The sequence below is a fragment of the Lethenteron reissneri genome, unplaced genomic scaffold, assembly GCF_015708825.2.
Source record: "Lethenteron reissneri isolate LAM-NWPU_2019-01 unplaced genomic scaffold, ASM1570882v1 scaffold_1213, whole genome shotgun sequence".
Classification (NCBI taxonomy): Eukaryota; Metazoa; Chordata; class Hyperoartia; order Petromyzontiformes; family Petromyzontidae; genus Lethenteron; species Lethenteron reissneri.
Window position 1 is genome coordinate 70,055 of NW_026890908.1, and position 16,355 is coordinate 86,409.

Below are 16,355 nucleotides of genomic sequence, written 5' to 3' on the forward strand. Positions count from 1 at the left end.
CCGCCCACAGTAGGCGGGGCCAATGACGTCACCTCCGGCTTTGACGTCACTCCGACAGGGCGAGCGAGCTGAGCGGCTGCTTCTATCTCTTGCGCCCCCAACAGGAACTATGAGGTTCTTCAAGAGAGCGCAGCAGTTGCAAGCGACGCTGGAGACTCCGAATTCGTCAACAGTGGAGGTGAGTGGCGCCACCTCTTGCCTTTCAGCGGTATCGATCGGAGTTATACGAAATAAATACCGTGATCATATCGAGAGAAAAAAATATCGATTTTTTTTCCGTTATTTAAGTTAAACTTTAAAATTGAACGCTTGATATGTAGGTAGGGAGGTTCATAGTTGAATATCACAGATTGAGAGTTTCATCAAGGATTTTAGTCGGAAGGAGCTTTCTCTGGGCAAGGTGGTCCTTGTTTGCGTTGCCATGGTGACAGCATCTCGGACCAACTGCCGTTGTCCAGCAGCTGTGCCTGGGGGTCACGTGGCATTTGGTGACGCGATAAGGACGAGCCGTAGGCTCCGCCCATATAGGGTTGGCTCCGCCCACATAGGGTGGAGCCAATGACGTCACCACTGTAATGTCTGTTACGTCATTCATATCGGGTTTTGGGTGAGATCGCGTTATTATAAATGCGTCGCAACCCTCCACCACCCGACACGGCCAATCAGTAAAAAATGTGTCACGTTAACAAAACGCCAATTAGTTACTTCTTCAGCCCACGGGTGTGTTTGAAGTGAATCCACAACATTTAGAATTTGAGTACGACGTTTCGCTGGTAATTACATTACTAATCTTGACTTAGGGGCCGTCCATAAATGACGTCACGCAAATTTGGGCGATTTTTAACCCCCCCCCCCTCGTCACACGGCGTCACCAAAAGTCAGACCCCCTCAAATATGACGTCACAGCTCTGCCCCCCCCCCCAAACCATATTTCCATTTTGAAAATAAAACATGCTTCAAATCACTTTAAACTATTGTCATTGTAGTGCGCATTTAATGTGGCGCTACACTCTGATGTTGTAGGAGAAAATACGTATTAAAAAGGAGGGGTTGGAAAGCTGAAATTTAGCATAAAATTCACTTTAAAATATTTAACGTCCAACTAAAACTGCAGATGTTCAGAATATTATATTGAAATTCTCTTATGATTATAAAATTTTAAAAGTAATTAAAACAAAAATACTTTAAACTGTGCAGTAGAACGAAGCAAAATGGAGAGTACAATTATAACAATCACGTATTCATTTCACAGAATGTTTTGATGGTAGAGTTGTACTTGGCAAGAGAGGGGAGACAAAGCTAGGCTGGAGTGGAGGCCACCGCTGGAAACCTGTATGGAATTAATACAGGCAGTCCTCACTTAGCGCTCAAGATGCGTAGGTGGAGAAGTGAGCATTCATCATAATAAAGGCATTCATCGAATCAGCGCTTGAAGGGTTATTATACCATTGTACATATGGGGATGCCTTCCCGACAGTGTTGTCTCTTATGAACAATAAATGAGGGCTTCATTGGGGTGTCAGTATCAGGGCAATTTAATTACAGTAATAAAACATGGTAAACATTGTATCAAAACAAATACATATTTATTATCAATAAGTATTATGTAATGTACTCGCCTGATGCTCACCCACCTCGACCGGCCTTATCACTTGCATGTTACCATTCTAAGTGATACTTTTCCTTGACCTGTTGGTCTCATTTCCAGCACTAACACATTTGCAGGCCTCTTTCCAGACATTTTGGGGCTAAGATGCTCACTAAAAATATGAAAACAAGGCAAAGAGAGACCAAGGAATAGCAAACACGTCGGCGGACCAGGGTGTCTTTTAAAAACTGGCGAGCGCTGCGGTGGCTCAGAGCGTAATGTGATAAAACTGAATAAAAAATATTGTAACAACACTGACAAAATTATCAAAACTTTTTTTTTATGTACCTGTGACCATACATCGTCATAATTGAATCGCGGGGGTTGGTTGCTGGTTGCCCCAGAGCGTTCGTCACTCTCATTGGCTGAGCGAATGTAAACAGAGATGGCGGTGGGTGAGTTTCTGAGACCAACGCTGCTGCGTGTTCTACCACGGTGTTTAGGCTGTGAGGAATCGTGTTGTCTTGCGTGGGTGTGTGGGTGTCAGCGTATCTGTCCGATGTGTGTCTACCTGCGTATGAGGCACTTCACTTGCCATGTGCAATGGTGTTGTCTCCACCATCCGTGTCAAATGGCGTCCGTCACGATGCGAATTAAGGCAGGATTTACACTGGGAGGAGCTAACGTGCCCATGCCATGTGCCCTTGCTCCCGTCGCAGTTGCCAATGCCGGAGAACGATATGCACCAGCTGTCTCAGGAGGTGTCGAACCTGCGGGCCAACCTGGGCAGGGCACGAGCGCACTTTAACACCCTGCGTGGCGCCCTGAGCCAGAAGGATAAGAGCCTCCACGAGATGCTGCACCAACTAGAGATCCAGCGATCTGAGGAGGTATCCTGGCTGCCGCCAAACCCCCCTCCCCGTCCCCTTGTTGCACGGAGCGCGGCTAAAATTAAACGTGTTCTCGTTGTGAAGCTCCGTGGCGCACAAGCATGGATAACAAAACCTCAACATATTCGTCAATAAGACTGCAATGGATATTGCTGTAAAGAAGGACCATTGCCTGAAACGTCGCCTTTTAGATGTTCTGCCCTATTGAGTACATCGTTTTTGATTAATGTGTTGAGTTTTTATTCAGAGTGCGATCTGAATGTCAAGGAAATGGACCATTAAATAAGTGCATTCTGGGAGGTGGCTGTGCCAGCACTGCTGAGATGCCAGGATCAAATCCAGATTACAGCCGCCCAACCAGTGATTTAACCGGGTTCCCAAGCGTAATGAGTTGGTGGTCTCAGCCTGGTCGCCAATGAGTGCACAAAAAAACCCAACGAATAATATTTTGGTTCTGTACTTAATTTGGCTAAATTTGACTCCTAATACTGTTGAAAATGAAAAAGAAAAAAAGCAGATCAAACACAATTTTTGTATCATAGCATCTCCCCACAGAATGAGCATGAAGTATGTTTTACTGATTAATACACCTGTATGGGGCTGACCAGCATGGGGAAGTATAGTAAAACACATCCCCATGACCGACATGGCATTGTGAGTTGTCCTGAATATTGACTCCATTTGAAGACGATAATTTGGGTGCTTGGAATTTCTTCATAATCTTACGATGAAGAGTGTATCCATGTTATATGCATGCTTACAAATGGTTGATATATCATGGTTATATTTTTGGAATTTCTTTTATTATTTGAAATATTTTATATTCTCTTTAAACGTGATTGTGGTATGTTGATGACGACCATGGGTGTGTGCCACCTTTATGGGCACATGTGCGTCTCTGTACTCGATCCCCGTGTCTCTGCATGCTTACGTTGTCTCCCTGTACATGTTGTGCCTGTGGCTATGTACATGTCTCTCCATATGCACTGTGACTTTCCGTACATGTGTCCAAATTTCTACATGTGCCTTGCTTGTGTCTTTGTGTGTATATGTCTCTGCATGTTTGTCATTTCTATATTTCTTTTCGTGTGCCTCCTGCCCATGTCTCTGTCTCTATTTCTCTGTACAACTACATACTGCGTGTGTCAGTATGTCTCTACCTGTCCTCATCTGCACGCTGCACGTGTCTGTGATGAGGGGCTGCCCACCTATGCATACACGTGCCTGTGCCACTGTGCCCATCTGTCCGTGAGCAGCTACGGGTGCACTCGCAGGCCATCGACAGCCTGCAGGCGGAGTTGGAGGCAGCACGGCGGGGTGAGCGGGAGGCCGAGGAGCGTTCCGTGCACGACGCCAACGCCGCGTCATCGGAGCTGGCAGAGTTCACGATTAGGACTGAGCGGTTTCAGGAGCAGCTGAGACAGGACCACGAGGAGACTCTGAATCTGGCACGCATGGAGCTGGCCGAATATCGTGCATCGCACACGCACGCCGACTCAGAGTACGACTCTCACGTCGTGCACATCGCGGTCCTGCAGAAGGTGAGGCCTCCACTCTCGCAGCAGCCCCCCCCCTACCCACACTCTAGCTCCCTTGTCATTCGGGGCCATTGATTGGTGTCCTGGAAAATACTTCATAAGCCACATAATCCCTTGGAGCTCTTTTCATAATTGGCCAAGGTTCATCCATTGCTGGATGTAAGCCTCCCTTAAGCCACCACCACAACCTCTCACGATCTTGCAATTGTAGTGGTGTTAACTACTCGCTGTTCGCAAACTGTGAGAGAGCGGATCGTAAACAAGGTTATCCCGCTCAATCAAACGGTCAGGGTCAAAGGGGGTGAGGTAGGATCCAAACGCCAGATTGGGAAGGACCAATCGAAGGGTCCTACAAGGTGGCCGGGGATTGGACAACCAGGCCACGAACAGGTAGAAAAGCCAGAGCGCTGAGAGCTCTTGGCCGAAGACATCTAGGACCCTGGACCAAGCCCTCCAGCCCTTATCAGGGCTAGGGCTCAGTGTAACCAGTGGTTGGGGAGAGATCCCCTAGGTCCAGCCAGAGGACGCTAGGATAGCAGGGAGATTAGATAGCCTGCAAGGTCCGGAGGCTGTGTCTACTCAGGGTAATGGGTGAGGGGACCATATACCCCCTTTGTGTGATAGGGACTGTGTATTAAGATAATAAACAGTGTGTGCCAAAAAGAAGTTTACAAGTCCGTCCTTTACAACACTACACAATGATAACAATCCACCTAGTACCTGTAATTTAGATACTGCCCATTCTCCTCCCGCAGGAGCTGAAGGAGCGTGACGAGCTGCTGCAGCGCTCTGAGGCCGACCTGGTGGTGGCACAGGAAGTGGCACAAGAGCGTGGCACTGAAGCCGAGCGGCTGGGCGCTGAGGCCGCGGAGCTGAGTGCGACCGTGCGTGACCTCTATGCCAACCAAGAGGCGCAGCAAACTGAGGTGGACACCCTGCGGCATGAAGCGCTGGAGTTGCAGCAACGGCTGCAGGAGACCAACACTTGCTTCGAGGAGACTGGTGGGTAGGGGCCTGTGCTCCCAATCTTTCTAAATCCACGGACCCATTGAACACTCATTTTTGTAGACCACTATGCACCAATAACTTATTTTTACGAGTTTAAATGAGTCTAAGTACTAGAAACATTTCACATGTGGACCACTTCCACTGTCTAACATGGTAGGACTGCACTGGGTTTACTAAATGCTCTCTCGCTAAGTCCTTCCTGTGCATGTATTGTTATTTTGGACCCTGTTTGAATGAAAGCTGGTGAATAGGTCTGAGGTACCTAATTCCTCTTAGCCCTGAGTCTCTGCTACTACTCCCGCTGCTGTTACTCTTCCTCCTGATGCTTGCTGCTCTTTCTCCACCTGCTGCCGCTGTCTTCATCGCCGTGGTTTTGTGTCCCTTTCGACAGCCAATTCTCTGGAGCAACAGCATCAGCTTGCAGAGCTGTCTCAGGCAGAACTGGTGGCGTTGCAGGCGCGGCTAGGCGAGCACAAGGTGGAGTGCGAGCGGATGCTGCAGAATGAGAAGTGCCGTGCCCAGGAAGAGCTCGACAACACCAGGTGCGTAGCGCAGGCACCGGTGGGAGCGACGGTGAGATTGGGGGTATGGGGGGCGTGATTAGGAGGGTGCTCAGCGGGTGTGGGAGTGATGGGATGGCAGTCCGTAGCGAGGTGGCAGAGGTGAGCGGTGGTGGGATGGCGGTAGAGTCACGTCAAGGACTCATGGCACGAGGACAAATACGTGCAACGTCCAAGGTGTTCAGATCACGCATGTGCGAGCGTGTTCTTCCGAAAAGCAGAACACAGGGTGACTGAGGTTGAGTGATGGATACACGGGAAAGTAGAAAATCAAGGAACAATTTGTAATACAATCCACGTTTGAAAAACGTTCCCAGGCTGCTCTGCTTGTCGCGCGAGTCGCACCATGCCCATGGAATTGATTTTACTGACATTTCGTGATCTGCACATACGCACCGCGGCCTTCAGCTTACCGCTTCTCGAATGCCCATTCTGTTCCTCTTCACTCCCCTTGCCCCGCTGTTTCCTTTACCTCCCCTACCCATTCGTGATCCTGAAGTACCCTATGTCACGGTCTCTCATTCTTTAACCCTTGTATGCCCCTGCCATCTAAATTATTAAATTCTGTCACTTTTTTTACTATGTCAAACGCTTTGAGTGAATTCGCTTCATAAATATACAATTAGATCAGATATATAGGACAGTGCAGTGTGAGATCTTCCACGGTTCTGTGTTGGATTCTCAGTGCGAGTGAGCGAGCGAGTTAGCGAGCGTGGGCGTGCCCGTGCTTGACGCCGTGCTGCCTCCTTGTGGTGTTGTACAGGGGCAAGATGGAGTTCATCAAGGCTGAGCTAGGAGTCTCCAGGGCAGAGGAGGCTGCGACGGCACAGGAAGTGGTGCGGCTGCAGTACACAGTTCATCACACGGATGCGGAGATGAATTTCATGCGCGGCCAGATTGACGGGCTGCAGCACCAGGTAACTAGAGGCTTAAGCTGCAGCCCCACACCTCTATTTGGGTGCACGTGGGGTCTGTCCTCATCCGCTGAGCAGTGCACCATCGCAGGTTAGAGAATGGTCCACAGAAGCATATATCACAGAACTACTTCTGAGAAATCTTTAAGTGCCCTCTGGTTCACACAATAGGAGGAAGTACTTTGATACATGCTATGCTATGGAGGGTAATGAGTAATGTTCATCACAAAACAGTCATATCTTTGGTTTTCAGAGTTGGAATTTAGCTCGATTTAGTGCAAAGCCAACATTGTTTTCCTGAGCTTTTCTGTGCAGTCATTGATGACCAGGCTAAGTTGATTAACTTATTGCACATATGTACCTGGCTTAATCACAGGTGGCTGAAACCTGAAGGGGTTATGAAGTAACGTAGATGCAGCCAGGAAGGCAATCAGCCATTATTATTTTTTTTAATGTAGTATGATAATGCATTTCTATATGGCAAAATGTATAATTGTGACCACAGGATCGGTTCCCCCATCATGCCTTTTAATTTTGCCTGCAGATAGGTGAATGTTGGATGAGGTAATTACATTTGACTAAACAAGACAAGCCCTGACTAGGCCTGTAACTAATTTACCCCCTCTCGCAAGGGCACGCGTGACGAAGCCATGATTGGCACTGAAGAGGGGCGCCATGGTGGCGAGATGTTAGATTTCGATTTAAAGCTTTCGTGACTGCAGGGATTCATCTTCTTGGTTCTTTCGGTAAAGTCACGTAGAAGGGAAGTAATAAAATAATAAAAATAAAACATAATAAAACAATTCTCACGACGTTTCGGCCACAACGCAAGCAGCCGTCCTCAGGTGAAAACCAGGTCCGTCGAGGCGACAGAGTCTGAATGAAACAGCACACGAGCTTGGAACATATATATAAGCTGGGCGCATTGACAAAGGAATTTGCATATCAAAAGGAATTTAGCATATTTATGGGAAATGCAGGAATGTGATTAGTACTGCATATGCATGTGCATTATGCAGGATTAACAGCATCAAAAGGAGCTGCAGTTACTGCTGCTGCTGCAGTTGCTGCTGCTGCAGTTTCTGCTGCTGCTGCAGTTGTTGCTGCTGCTGCAGTTGCTGCTGCTGTTACTGCTGCTGCTGCACTTGCTGCTGCTGCTGCAGTTGCTGCCTTATCCATTTTAATATAACACTATGTATTATTCTACCCACCCTAATGTGTATCACACTGCTATATGTTTACTATACAATTACGACACCATACATTACTCTGCACACTGCACCATGCCAGTGAGTGGAACGCGGTCTGAAAGTCACCGTAAACGTGAACACAATCAGTTAAGATCCGAAATGGTTTATTACGTCCTTAGCAATCATTGGAAGGACGTAATAAACCATTTCGGATCTTAACTGATTGTGTTCACGTTTACGGTGACTTTCAGACCGCGTTCCACTCACTGGCATGGTGCAGTGTGCAGAGTAATGTATGGTGTCGTAATTGTATAGTAAACATATAGCAGTGTGATACACATTAGGGTGGGTAGAATAATACATAGTGTTATATTAAAATGGATAAGGCAGCAACTGCAGCAGCAGCAGCAGCAGCAAGTGCAGCAGCAGCAGTAACAGCAGCAGCAGCAACTGCAGCAGCAGCAGCAACTGCAGCAGCAGCAGAAACTGCAGCAGCAGCAACTGCAGCAGCAGCAGTAACTGCAGCTCCCTTTGATGCTGTTAATCCTGCATAATGCACATGCATATGCAGTACTAATCACATTCCTGCATTTCCCATAAATATGCTAAATTTCTTTTGATATGCAAATTCATTTGTCAATGCGCCCAGCTTATATATATGCTCCAAGCTCGTGTGCTGTTTCATTCAGACTCTGTCGCCTCGACGGACCTGGTTTTCACCTGAGGACGGCTGCTTGCGTTGTGGCCGAAACGTCGTGAGAATTGTTTTATTATGTTTTATTTTTATTATTTTATTACTTCCCTTCTACGTGACTTTACCGAAAGAACCAAGAAGATGAGATGTTAGATGTTAACTACCTCGCCTGACACCTGTATATTTGGAGTTTGCATGTTCTCCCCGTGGTCGTGTGGATTTTCTTTGGGTCCTCCGGTTTTTCCCTCCACATTCAGAAACGTGTTTAGATTATTTGGCTGCAAAAGATTTCCACATGATTAGCCACTTCTTTGAACTTTCATTTGTGACAGGTCGCTTCTGAAATAGAGTTATATAGCTCTGTGGTAAAATAAGGATAATGACAGTTTTAGTTTGAAGACATCTGTGGTAGCGTTCACAAGAGGGCAAGGCCCTTGTGCGGTTGTCGTGCTTGAATCGCCAAATATAAAATGTGCCAATGACAATTTGGCCGGGGATACATTTGTCGCCCCCCCCCCCCCCGCGATTATTAAATCGGTGCCTTGATCAAAAACAATGTGATCATGGAACATGAAAGGAGTAACCGAGACCAGAATGGTCATTGTGCAGTCGAAATAATAGTACACAATGCAGAAATTAAGTTTTATCATGAACAAAGTAATGCACAAACAATGCAATACAGGGAGTTAAGTAACTAAAACAGACCACACGATGTAACAGATTACAACAGGGAGAACATACGGCATTTGAAACCAATGGAAGTTATATACAAACAGGTAGAAAGAAAACTAAATATTTGTGATTATATACAAAAAAGTAATTTAGTGTGATTCGTCTTCTGCACTTTGAACCAAGCCGTTGGAGTTTGATTTCCAGCCATGGGTAGCATCGATGGCCAGTGATATCTGAACCAGTCTTGAGTGTACCACCTCTTGCTGACCAGTGTGATGAAGTATGATCAATCAATTCCTATGACCGGTATGGCTCAGGGAAACCTTCATCCAGCAGTATCACAAAAAGTACAATCATTCAGAGGTGGACGGATCATGGCTGCTCATGATGACGATGCTAATGATGACGATGGTAAAATGATCGTTGTCTGTAATAAGGCTCAGAAAGACGAGGCAGTATTTATGCAGCTGAGGGAGGAGCTCAAGGCGCTCTCCACACATTCACTTTCATACACACACACGTGCGCCCGCGCACACACACACACACAAAGCCTCACTCCCAGCACGAGCTTGAGTCATTACATTTCGCGGGGGATCGCTACACTGAACAAAATAGCTCCGCGGTTAAATTTTCAAGTGTGAGCTCGCGTTTAAAGTCAATGTTAAAAAAGATATATATATTTCATGGAAGCAGGTTCTTAAATGTGGATGTTCGTAAGTCCGGTGTTCGTAAGCTGAGGACTGCCTACATCCACTTATTTTTCACACTGATGTATAGATGCGCGCTAGGTTACTGAACATCCTCTGTTTAGGGACTGTACCACATTACGATCCATCATCCCACCTCTAGTAGAAGTACCTACTACTACTAGACCATCTCCCTGTGGCTACGTGCATCTCGATCCCATCCCTTAATTTTACCTTTTAATGCACCTATTGGGTTAATTGATTCATATATATGGGCTTTTATAGGTGTTATTTTGGGTTGTATGGATGGTGGTCGCCCATCGAAGCACTATCAAAGTTCAACCGTGCTTTTTTTCTAAGATATAATATTGGGTGTATTCTGGGTCATTTGGTCATGGGTGGTATGGTGTATCGACATATGTGAAAGAGTTTCATAGCTGTTCAGATTCATATATTTAAAATAAAGATACTGGTTCTGTATGTCTTTGTTATATCTGAATGTTCTATCGTAACTGCACGCAGTCATTAAAACGCTTTGCCATATTCCTCTGCTGCTTTATGCCCGTGGCCCACACAGCTCATCGAGAACAACAAGCAGCTGGGATCCCTGCAGGCGGGGATTCTGGGCTACCAGCGCATGGTGGCAGAGCTGCATGCTGCGCTGGGACCATCCCACGAAAACCTGCAGAGCTTGCACGCACAGCTGCAGGATCTGCAAGTGCTGTACCAGCAGAGCGAGGCGAAGGTGAGCGCACAGCATTCGGCGTCACAAAGATCCCCCGTATAGCCTTAATAGACTGTTGGGACAAGTGCTGTTAGCGAGCACCATGAAGGCCGGCATGGCATGCGAGGGGATGTGTGACCAGCACCACACCCATTTGCCTGTGTATCCCAAGTGGTGATGTTTACACACCGCGCTAGGTGCTCATTTGAGGCTGAATCGACCTAGGGGAGGCCCAGGAACGATTCAGAAAATTGTCACTGGTGTTGGCCATGAGTGAGAATTGAACTGGGTTCGTAGTGTAGCGCGCAAACTGCTACAGTGCCGCTCCCCACACACTCACATTCACATACACACACATGTGCGTGTGCACACCCACATTCACTCCCAGCACGAGGCTGACTCATGGCATCTCGTGGAGGATCGCTGCACTGAACAAAATAGTTCCACAGTTCAGTTTGCAAGTGCGAGTTTGCGTTTTAAGTCAATGGTAACCGAAAATTTCATGGAAACAGGTTCGTCGGTCGGGTATTCCGAAGTCAGGTGTTCGTAAGTTGATGACTGCCTGTATCCACTTCTTTTTCATACTAATGGTTGTACAGTATGGATGCGTACTGGGTTACGGAGCATCCTCTGTTTAGGGACTGTACCACGTTACGATCCACCATCCCACCTCTAGTAGAAGTACCTACTACTACTAGACCATCTGCTCCCCTCTGCTACGTGCATCTCACTCCCCGTGTTTGGTTGGAAAGCGATCTTAATCTTATATTTTAATGCAGCTTTTGGGTTAATTCATATATGTGGGCTTTTAGAGGTGTTATCTTGGGTTGTATGGATGGTGGTCGTCCATCCAAGCACTATGGAAGTTCAGCCATGCTTTTCTTCCAAGATCTGAGATGATTGGGTGCATTCTGGTCAGTTGGTCATAGGTGGTGTATGGACATCTGTGTAAAAGGGCTTCATAGCTCATTACATTGCTCAATTATTAATAAAGATTCCGATTCGATGTGTCTGTTGTTGCATCTGTATGTTATACAATAACCGCACGCAATCGTTAAAATGCTTTTCTGTGTTTCTTTGCCACCGTTTTCCCGTGGCCCACACAGCTCATTGACAGGAATTGGCAGCTGGAATCTCTGCAGGCAGAGATTCAGTGGTACGAACGTGTGGTGGTGGAGCTGCACGCCGAGTTGGCGCCCTACCGCGACAACAGGCAGAGCGCACACTCAGAGCAGCAGCATCTGCAGAGCGAGGTGGAGGTGAGCGCACAGCACTCGTGCGTCGCACACACACAAGTACATAATTTGCGTTTAACGTAAATAATATATTCATACACACACGATTCAGTGTATGATGATAATGATGAGCTGGTCTAACCATCTCGTTAAGCCGTCATGGTCCTCATTTACAAATACAGATTATCTATCTATAGACAATTCCATTATTGCTGTAAACAATGATAACGATAAGAATGATTTAGCACCTTTATGTTCACCGGGGCATCTCAGAGTGCTTTACATCACATCTCATCTCAACACGTTTGAAAGGGCACCCTCAATGACAGATGTCCCTGTGGGCACAAGGTGACTCAGCACCTGGCGTGAAATCGACATTTGTCTGCCAGTAGGAGGTGCTGATTGTTGTGTGTATTCACAGTTGAGCTGGTATATGTACTTAGTTGTGTGTAGTGTCTAATGGGTCGGTTTGTCCACAGCTTCCTACGGTTGAGGAAGAGGACATCTCTGGCTGCTCACTGGAGCCCAGCGTTCAAGAAGCCTCCTAAGACCTGCCCCCCAAGGCCTCCAACACCCTCTGCGCCTCTCACATTGACTAACACACGCACATATCGACTGACACACACACACACACATCGACTCACACACACACACACATGGACTTACACACACAATTACATTCGGACTTATACACACATATCGACTAAGACACACACACACGTGGACTTACACACACACATGGACCCATGCACACACATCGACTTACACACACACATCGACTCACACACACTGCCCTACACACACACATACACATATGGACTCACACACACAGACATCGACTTAAAATACACACACATGGAGTTACACACAAAGACAAAGATCCCCCGTATAGCAACAGACTGTAGGGGCAAGTGCTGTTAGCGAGCACCTATAAAGGCCGGAATAGCACACGAGGGGGTGGGTGGCCAGCACCACGCCCGGCCGGCTTTGTCTCCCCAGTGGCGATGTTTATGCACTGCACCAGGTACTCATTTCAGGCTGAATCGACCTAGGGGAGGCCCAGGAACGATTCAGAAAATTGTCACTGGTGTTGGCCATGAGTGAGAATTGAACTGGGTTTGTAGTGCAGCGCGCAAACTGTTACAGTGCCGCTCCCCACACACTCACATTCACATACACACACATGTGCGTGTGCACACCTACATTCACTTCCAGCACGAGGCTGACTCATGGCATCTCGTGGAGGATCGCTGCACTGAACAAAATAGTTCCACAGTTCAGTTTGCAAGTGCGAGTTTGCGTTTTAAGTCAATGGTAACCGAAAATTTCATGGAAACAGGTTCGTCGGTCGGGTATTCCGAAGTCAGGTGTTCATAAGTTGATGACTGCCTGTATCCACTTCTTTTTCATACTAATGGTTGTACAGTATGGATGCGTACTGGGTTACGGAGCATCCTCTATTTAGGGACTGTACCACGTTACGATCCACCATCCCACCTCTAATAGAAGTACCTACTACTACTAGACCATCTGCTCCCCTCTGCTACGTGCATCTCACTCCCCGTGTTTGGTTGGAAAGCGATCTTAATCTGATATTTTAATGCAGCTTTTGGGTTAATTCATATATGTGGGTTGTATGGATGGTGGTCGTCCATCCAAGCACTATGGAAGTTCAGCCATGCTTTTCTTCCAAGATCTGAGATGATTGGGTGCATTCTGGTCATTTGGTCATAGGTGGTGTATGGACATCTGTGTAAAAGAGCTTAATAGCTCATTACATTGCTCAATTATAAATAAAGATTGCGATTCTATGTGTCTGTTGTTGCATCTGTATGTTATACAATAACCGCACGCAATCGTTAAAATGCTTTTCTGTGTTTCTTTGCCGCCGTTTTCCCGTGGCCCACAGCTCATTGACAGGAATTGGCAGCTGGAATCTCTGCAGGCAGAGATTCAGTGGTACGAACGTGTGGTGGTGGAGCTGCACGCCAAGTTGGCGCCCTACCGCGACAACAGGCAGAGCGCACACTCAGAGCGAGGTGGAGGTGAGCGCACAGCACTCGTGCGTCGCACACACACAAGTACATAATTTGCGTTTAACGTAAATAATATATTCATACACACACGATTCAGTGTATGATGATAATGATGAGCTGGTCTAACCATCTCGTTAAGCCGTCATGGTCCTCATTTACAAATACAGATTATCTATCTATAGACAATTCCATTATTGCTGTAAACAATGATAACGATAAGAATGATTTAGCACCTTTCTGTTCACCGGGGCATCTCAGAGTGCTTTACATCACATCTCATCTCAACACGTTTGAAAGGGCACCCTCAATGACAGATGTCCCTGTGGGCACAAGGTGACTCAGCACCTGGCGTGAAATCGGCATTTGTCTGCCAGTAGGGGGTGCTGATTGTTGTGTGTAATCACAGTTGAGCTGGTATATGTACTTAGTTGTGTGTAGTGTCTAATGGGTCGGTTTGTCCACAGCTTCCTCCGGTTGAGGAAGAGGACATCTCTGGCTGCTCACTGGAGCCCGGCGTTCAAGAAGCCTCACTGCCCCCCAAGGCCTCCAACACCCTCTGCGCCTCTCACATTGACTAACACACACACATATCGACTTACAAATACACATCGACTCACACACACGCATGGACCTACACACACACGCATGGACCTACACACACATATGGACTTACACACACATATGGACTTACACACACACACACACGGACTCACACACACACAAATACATACAGACTTATACACACACATATCGACTAAGACACACACACGTGGACTAACACACACACACACTGCCCTACACACACATACACATATGGACTTACACACACAGACATCGACTTTAGATACACACAGAAAGACAAAGATCCCCCGTATAGCAACAGACTGTAGGGGCAAGTGCTGTTAGCGAGCACCTATAAAGGCCGGAACGGCACACAAGGGGGTGGGTGGCCAGCACCACGCCCGACCGGCTTTGTCTCCCCAGTGGCGATGTTTATGCACCGCACCAAGTACTCATTTCAGGCTGAGTCGACTTAGGGGAGGCCCAGGAAAGGTTCAGATAATCGTCACTGGTGTTGGCCGTGAGCGGGAATCAAACGCGGGTCGCCAGGTTCATAGCGCAGCGCGCTAACTGCTACACTACCGCTCCCCACACAAATATCCCCCGTGTAGCCTTAACAGACTGTAGGGGCAAGTGCTGTCAGCGAGCACGGCACACGAGGGGTGGGTGGCTAACACCACGCCCGGCCGCCTTTGTCTCCCTAGTGGCGATGTTTACACACCGCACCAGGTACTCATTTTAGGCTGAGTCGACCTAGGGGAGGCCCAGGACCGGTTCTGATAACCGTCACCGGTTTTTGCCGTGAGCGGGAATCGAACCCGGGTTGCCGGGTTCACAGCGCAGCGCGCTAACCGCTACACTACCGCTCCCCACACACACTCACACACACATAAACGTACACACACACATCGACTCACACACATATGGTCTCATCACACACACATACACATCGACGTACACACATATCGACTGACATATGTAATATAGCTCGCAGAGACGACGTCGTCTCTTCTGTTTGTTTATTATCAAATAAATATCAACCAATAACTCAATGTGCAACTACGAGTGACTATATATACACGGGTGTTTCACACGACACGATTCTGGGATGACATAACTTCTTCTTGTAAGACAACTCGCGGACGATGAAGACGGCCCGGACTCAGATCACGACGACGCCATTCCCCCACACCATGCAGTGCCCTGAACCTTCACTCACACTGCTACTTATCCTCGCCGGGCCCGACCACACCCAATGCCTAAATCAAATTGGTTCCCATCTAAGGAATGCTTATTAACTCGTCCTTCCCTACCATTGGCTCCTGTCGCATGAATGCTCATTAACTCATTAGCAACCATGGTCCCGGTAATCTTTCCATTAGTAACCATGGTCCCGAGGAGCCCCACCGTCCGCTATCGCTCCGCACTGTCATTACAACACCCCCCCTTTGCAACGTCAGTAACGTTTTCCGAACGCCGAGATGTAATAATTTGGTTTCGTGTACCTCTCGAGTCAACGCACCCCGTAAAACTGTAAGAACTGTAATGCGAGCGTAAACGGCCTCGCGGATATGACGTAACAGGGGGGAGGAGTTGGGTTACGTGGGGGGAGAGGAGAGCTTTTAAGGGCAGGAACCGGAAGGGCTGGGGGAGAGTGTGGGAATAAAGACAGGAGGAGGCCACGCAGGGCAAGAGGTGGAAAGTGGCGTGATCGCCACAGGTCGGGACTCGGCACCGTTGGCCAGCAGTGTCCGGGCACAGAGGAGGCGGAGAGCCAGCAGCGGGGCTGCATAGAGAGCAGCCGTGGGGCTGCAGGTCGGGGATAGAGAGGCTGAGGGAAGAGCCAGCAGCGGGGCTGCATAGTGAGCCAGCAGCAAGTCTGCAAGAGCAACGGCAGCAGTGGGGCTGCCGAGCGGGAGACGGAGGAGACTCTGAGCGAGACGCCATGCGGGCAAAGTTGTACGAACCACAATAAAGGACAACGGAGACAGACCCAGTGAAAGAGTCCTTTATTACAGAACCACCAGGCCGTAGCGTTGAAACCCCTCATCCCATCTCA

At 47.8% G+C, this 16,355-nt stretch overlaps 1 protein-coding gene across 2 annotated transcripts; it reads left to right on the forward strand.

Moving 5' to 3' along the window:
- The first annotated feature begins 24 nt into the window (after nucleotides 1-24).
- Nucleotides 25-15,348, forward strand: LOC133361739 (coiled-coil domain-containing protein 68-like). Of its 2 annotated transcripts, none has more exons than XM_061580737.1 (10): nucleotides 25-178; nucleotides 2,308-2,478; nucleotides 3,735-4,019; nucleotides 4,772-5,018; nucleotides 5,416-5,566; nucleotides 6,348-6,501; nucleotides 10,318-10,485; nucleotides 11,571-11,723; nucleotides 12,179-13,744; nucleotides 14,200-15,348. In XM_061580737.1, the coding sequence occupies exons 1-9, from the start codon at nucleotides 110-112 to the stop codon at nucleotides 12,245-12,247; spliced, it is 1,467 nt and encodes a 488-aa protein (XP_061436721.1). In that variant the 5' UTR covers nucleotides 25-109; the 3' UTR covers nucleotides 12,248-13,744; nucleotides 14,200-15,348. The 2 variants fall into 2 exon arrangements, with proteins under 2 accessions (XP_061436721.1, XP_061436722.1); XM_061580738.1 differs by having other exon boundaries at nucleotides 6,348-6,420.
- Nucleotides 15,349-16,355: the final 1,007 nt, after the last annotated feature.

Coding starts and splice junctions, on each gene's coding strand:
- LOC133361739 (XM_061580737.1), top strand. CDS start 110: ATGAGGTTCTTCAAGAGAGCGCAGCAGTTGCAAGCGACGCTGGAGACT. Junction 179..2,307: donor CGAATTCGTCAACAGTGGAG/GTGAGTGGCGCC, acceptor CTCCCGTCGCAG/TTGCCAATGCCGGAGAACGA. Junction 5,019..5,415: donor CACTTGCTTCGAGGAGACTG/GTGGGTAGGGGC, acceptor CCCTTTCGACAG/CCAATTCTCTGGAGCAACAG.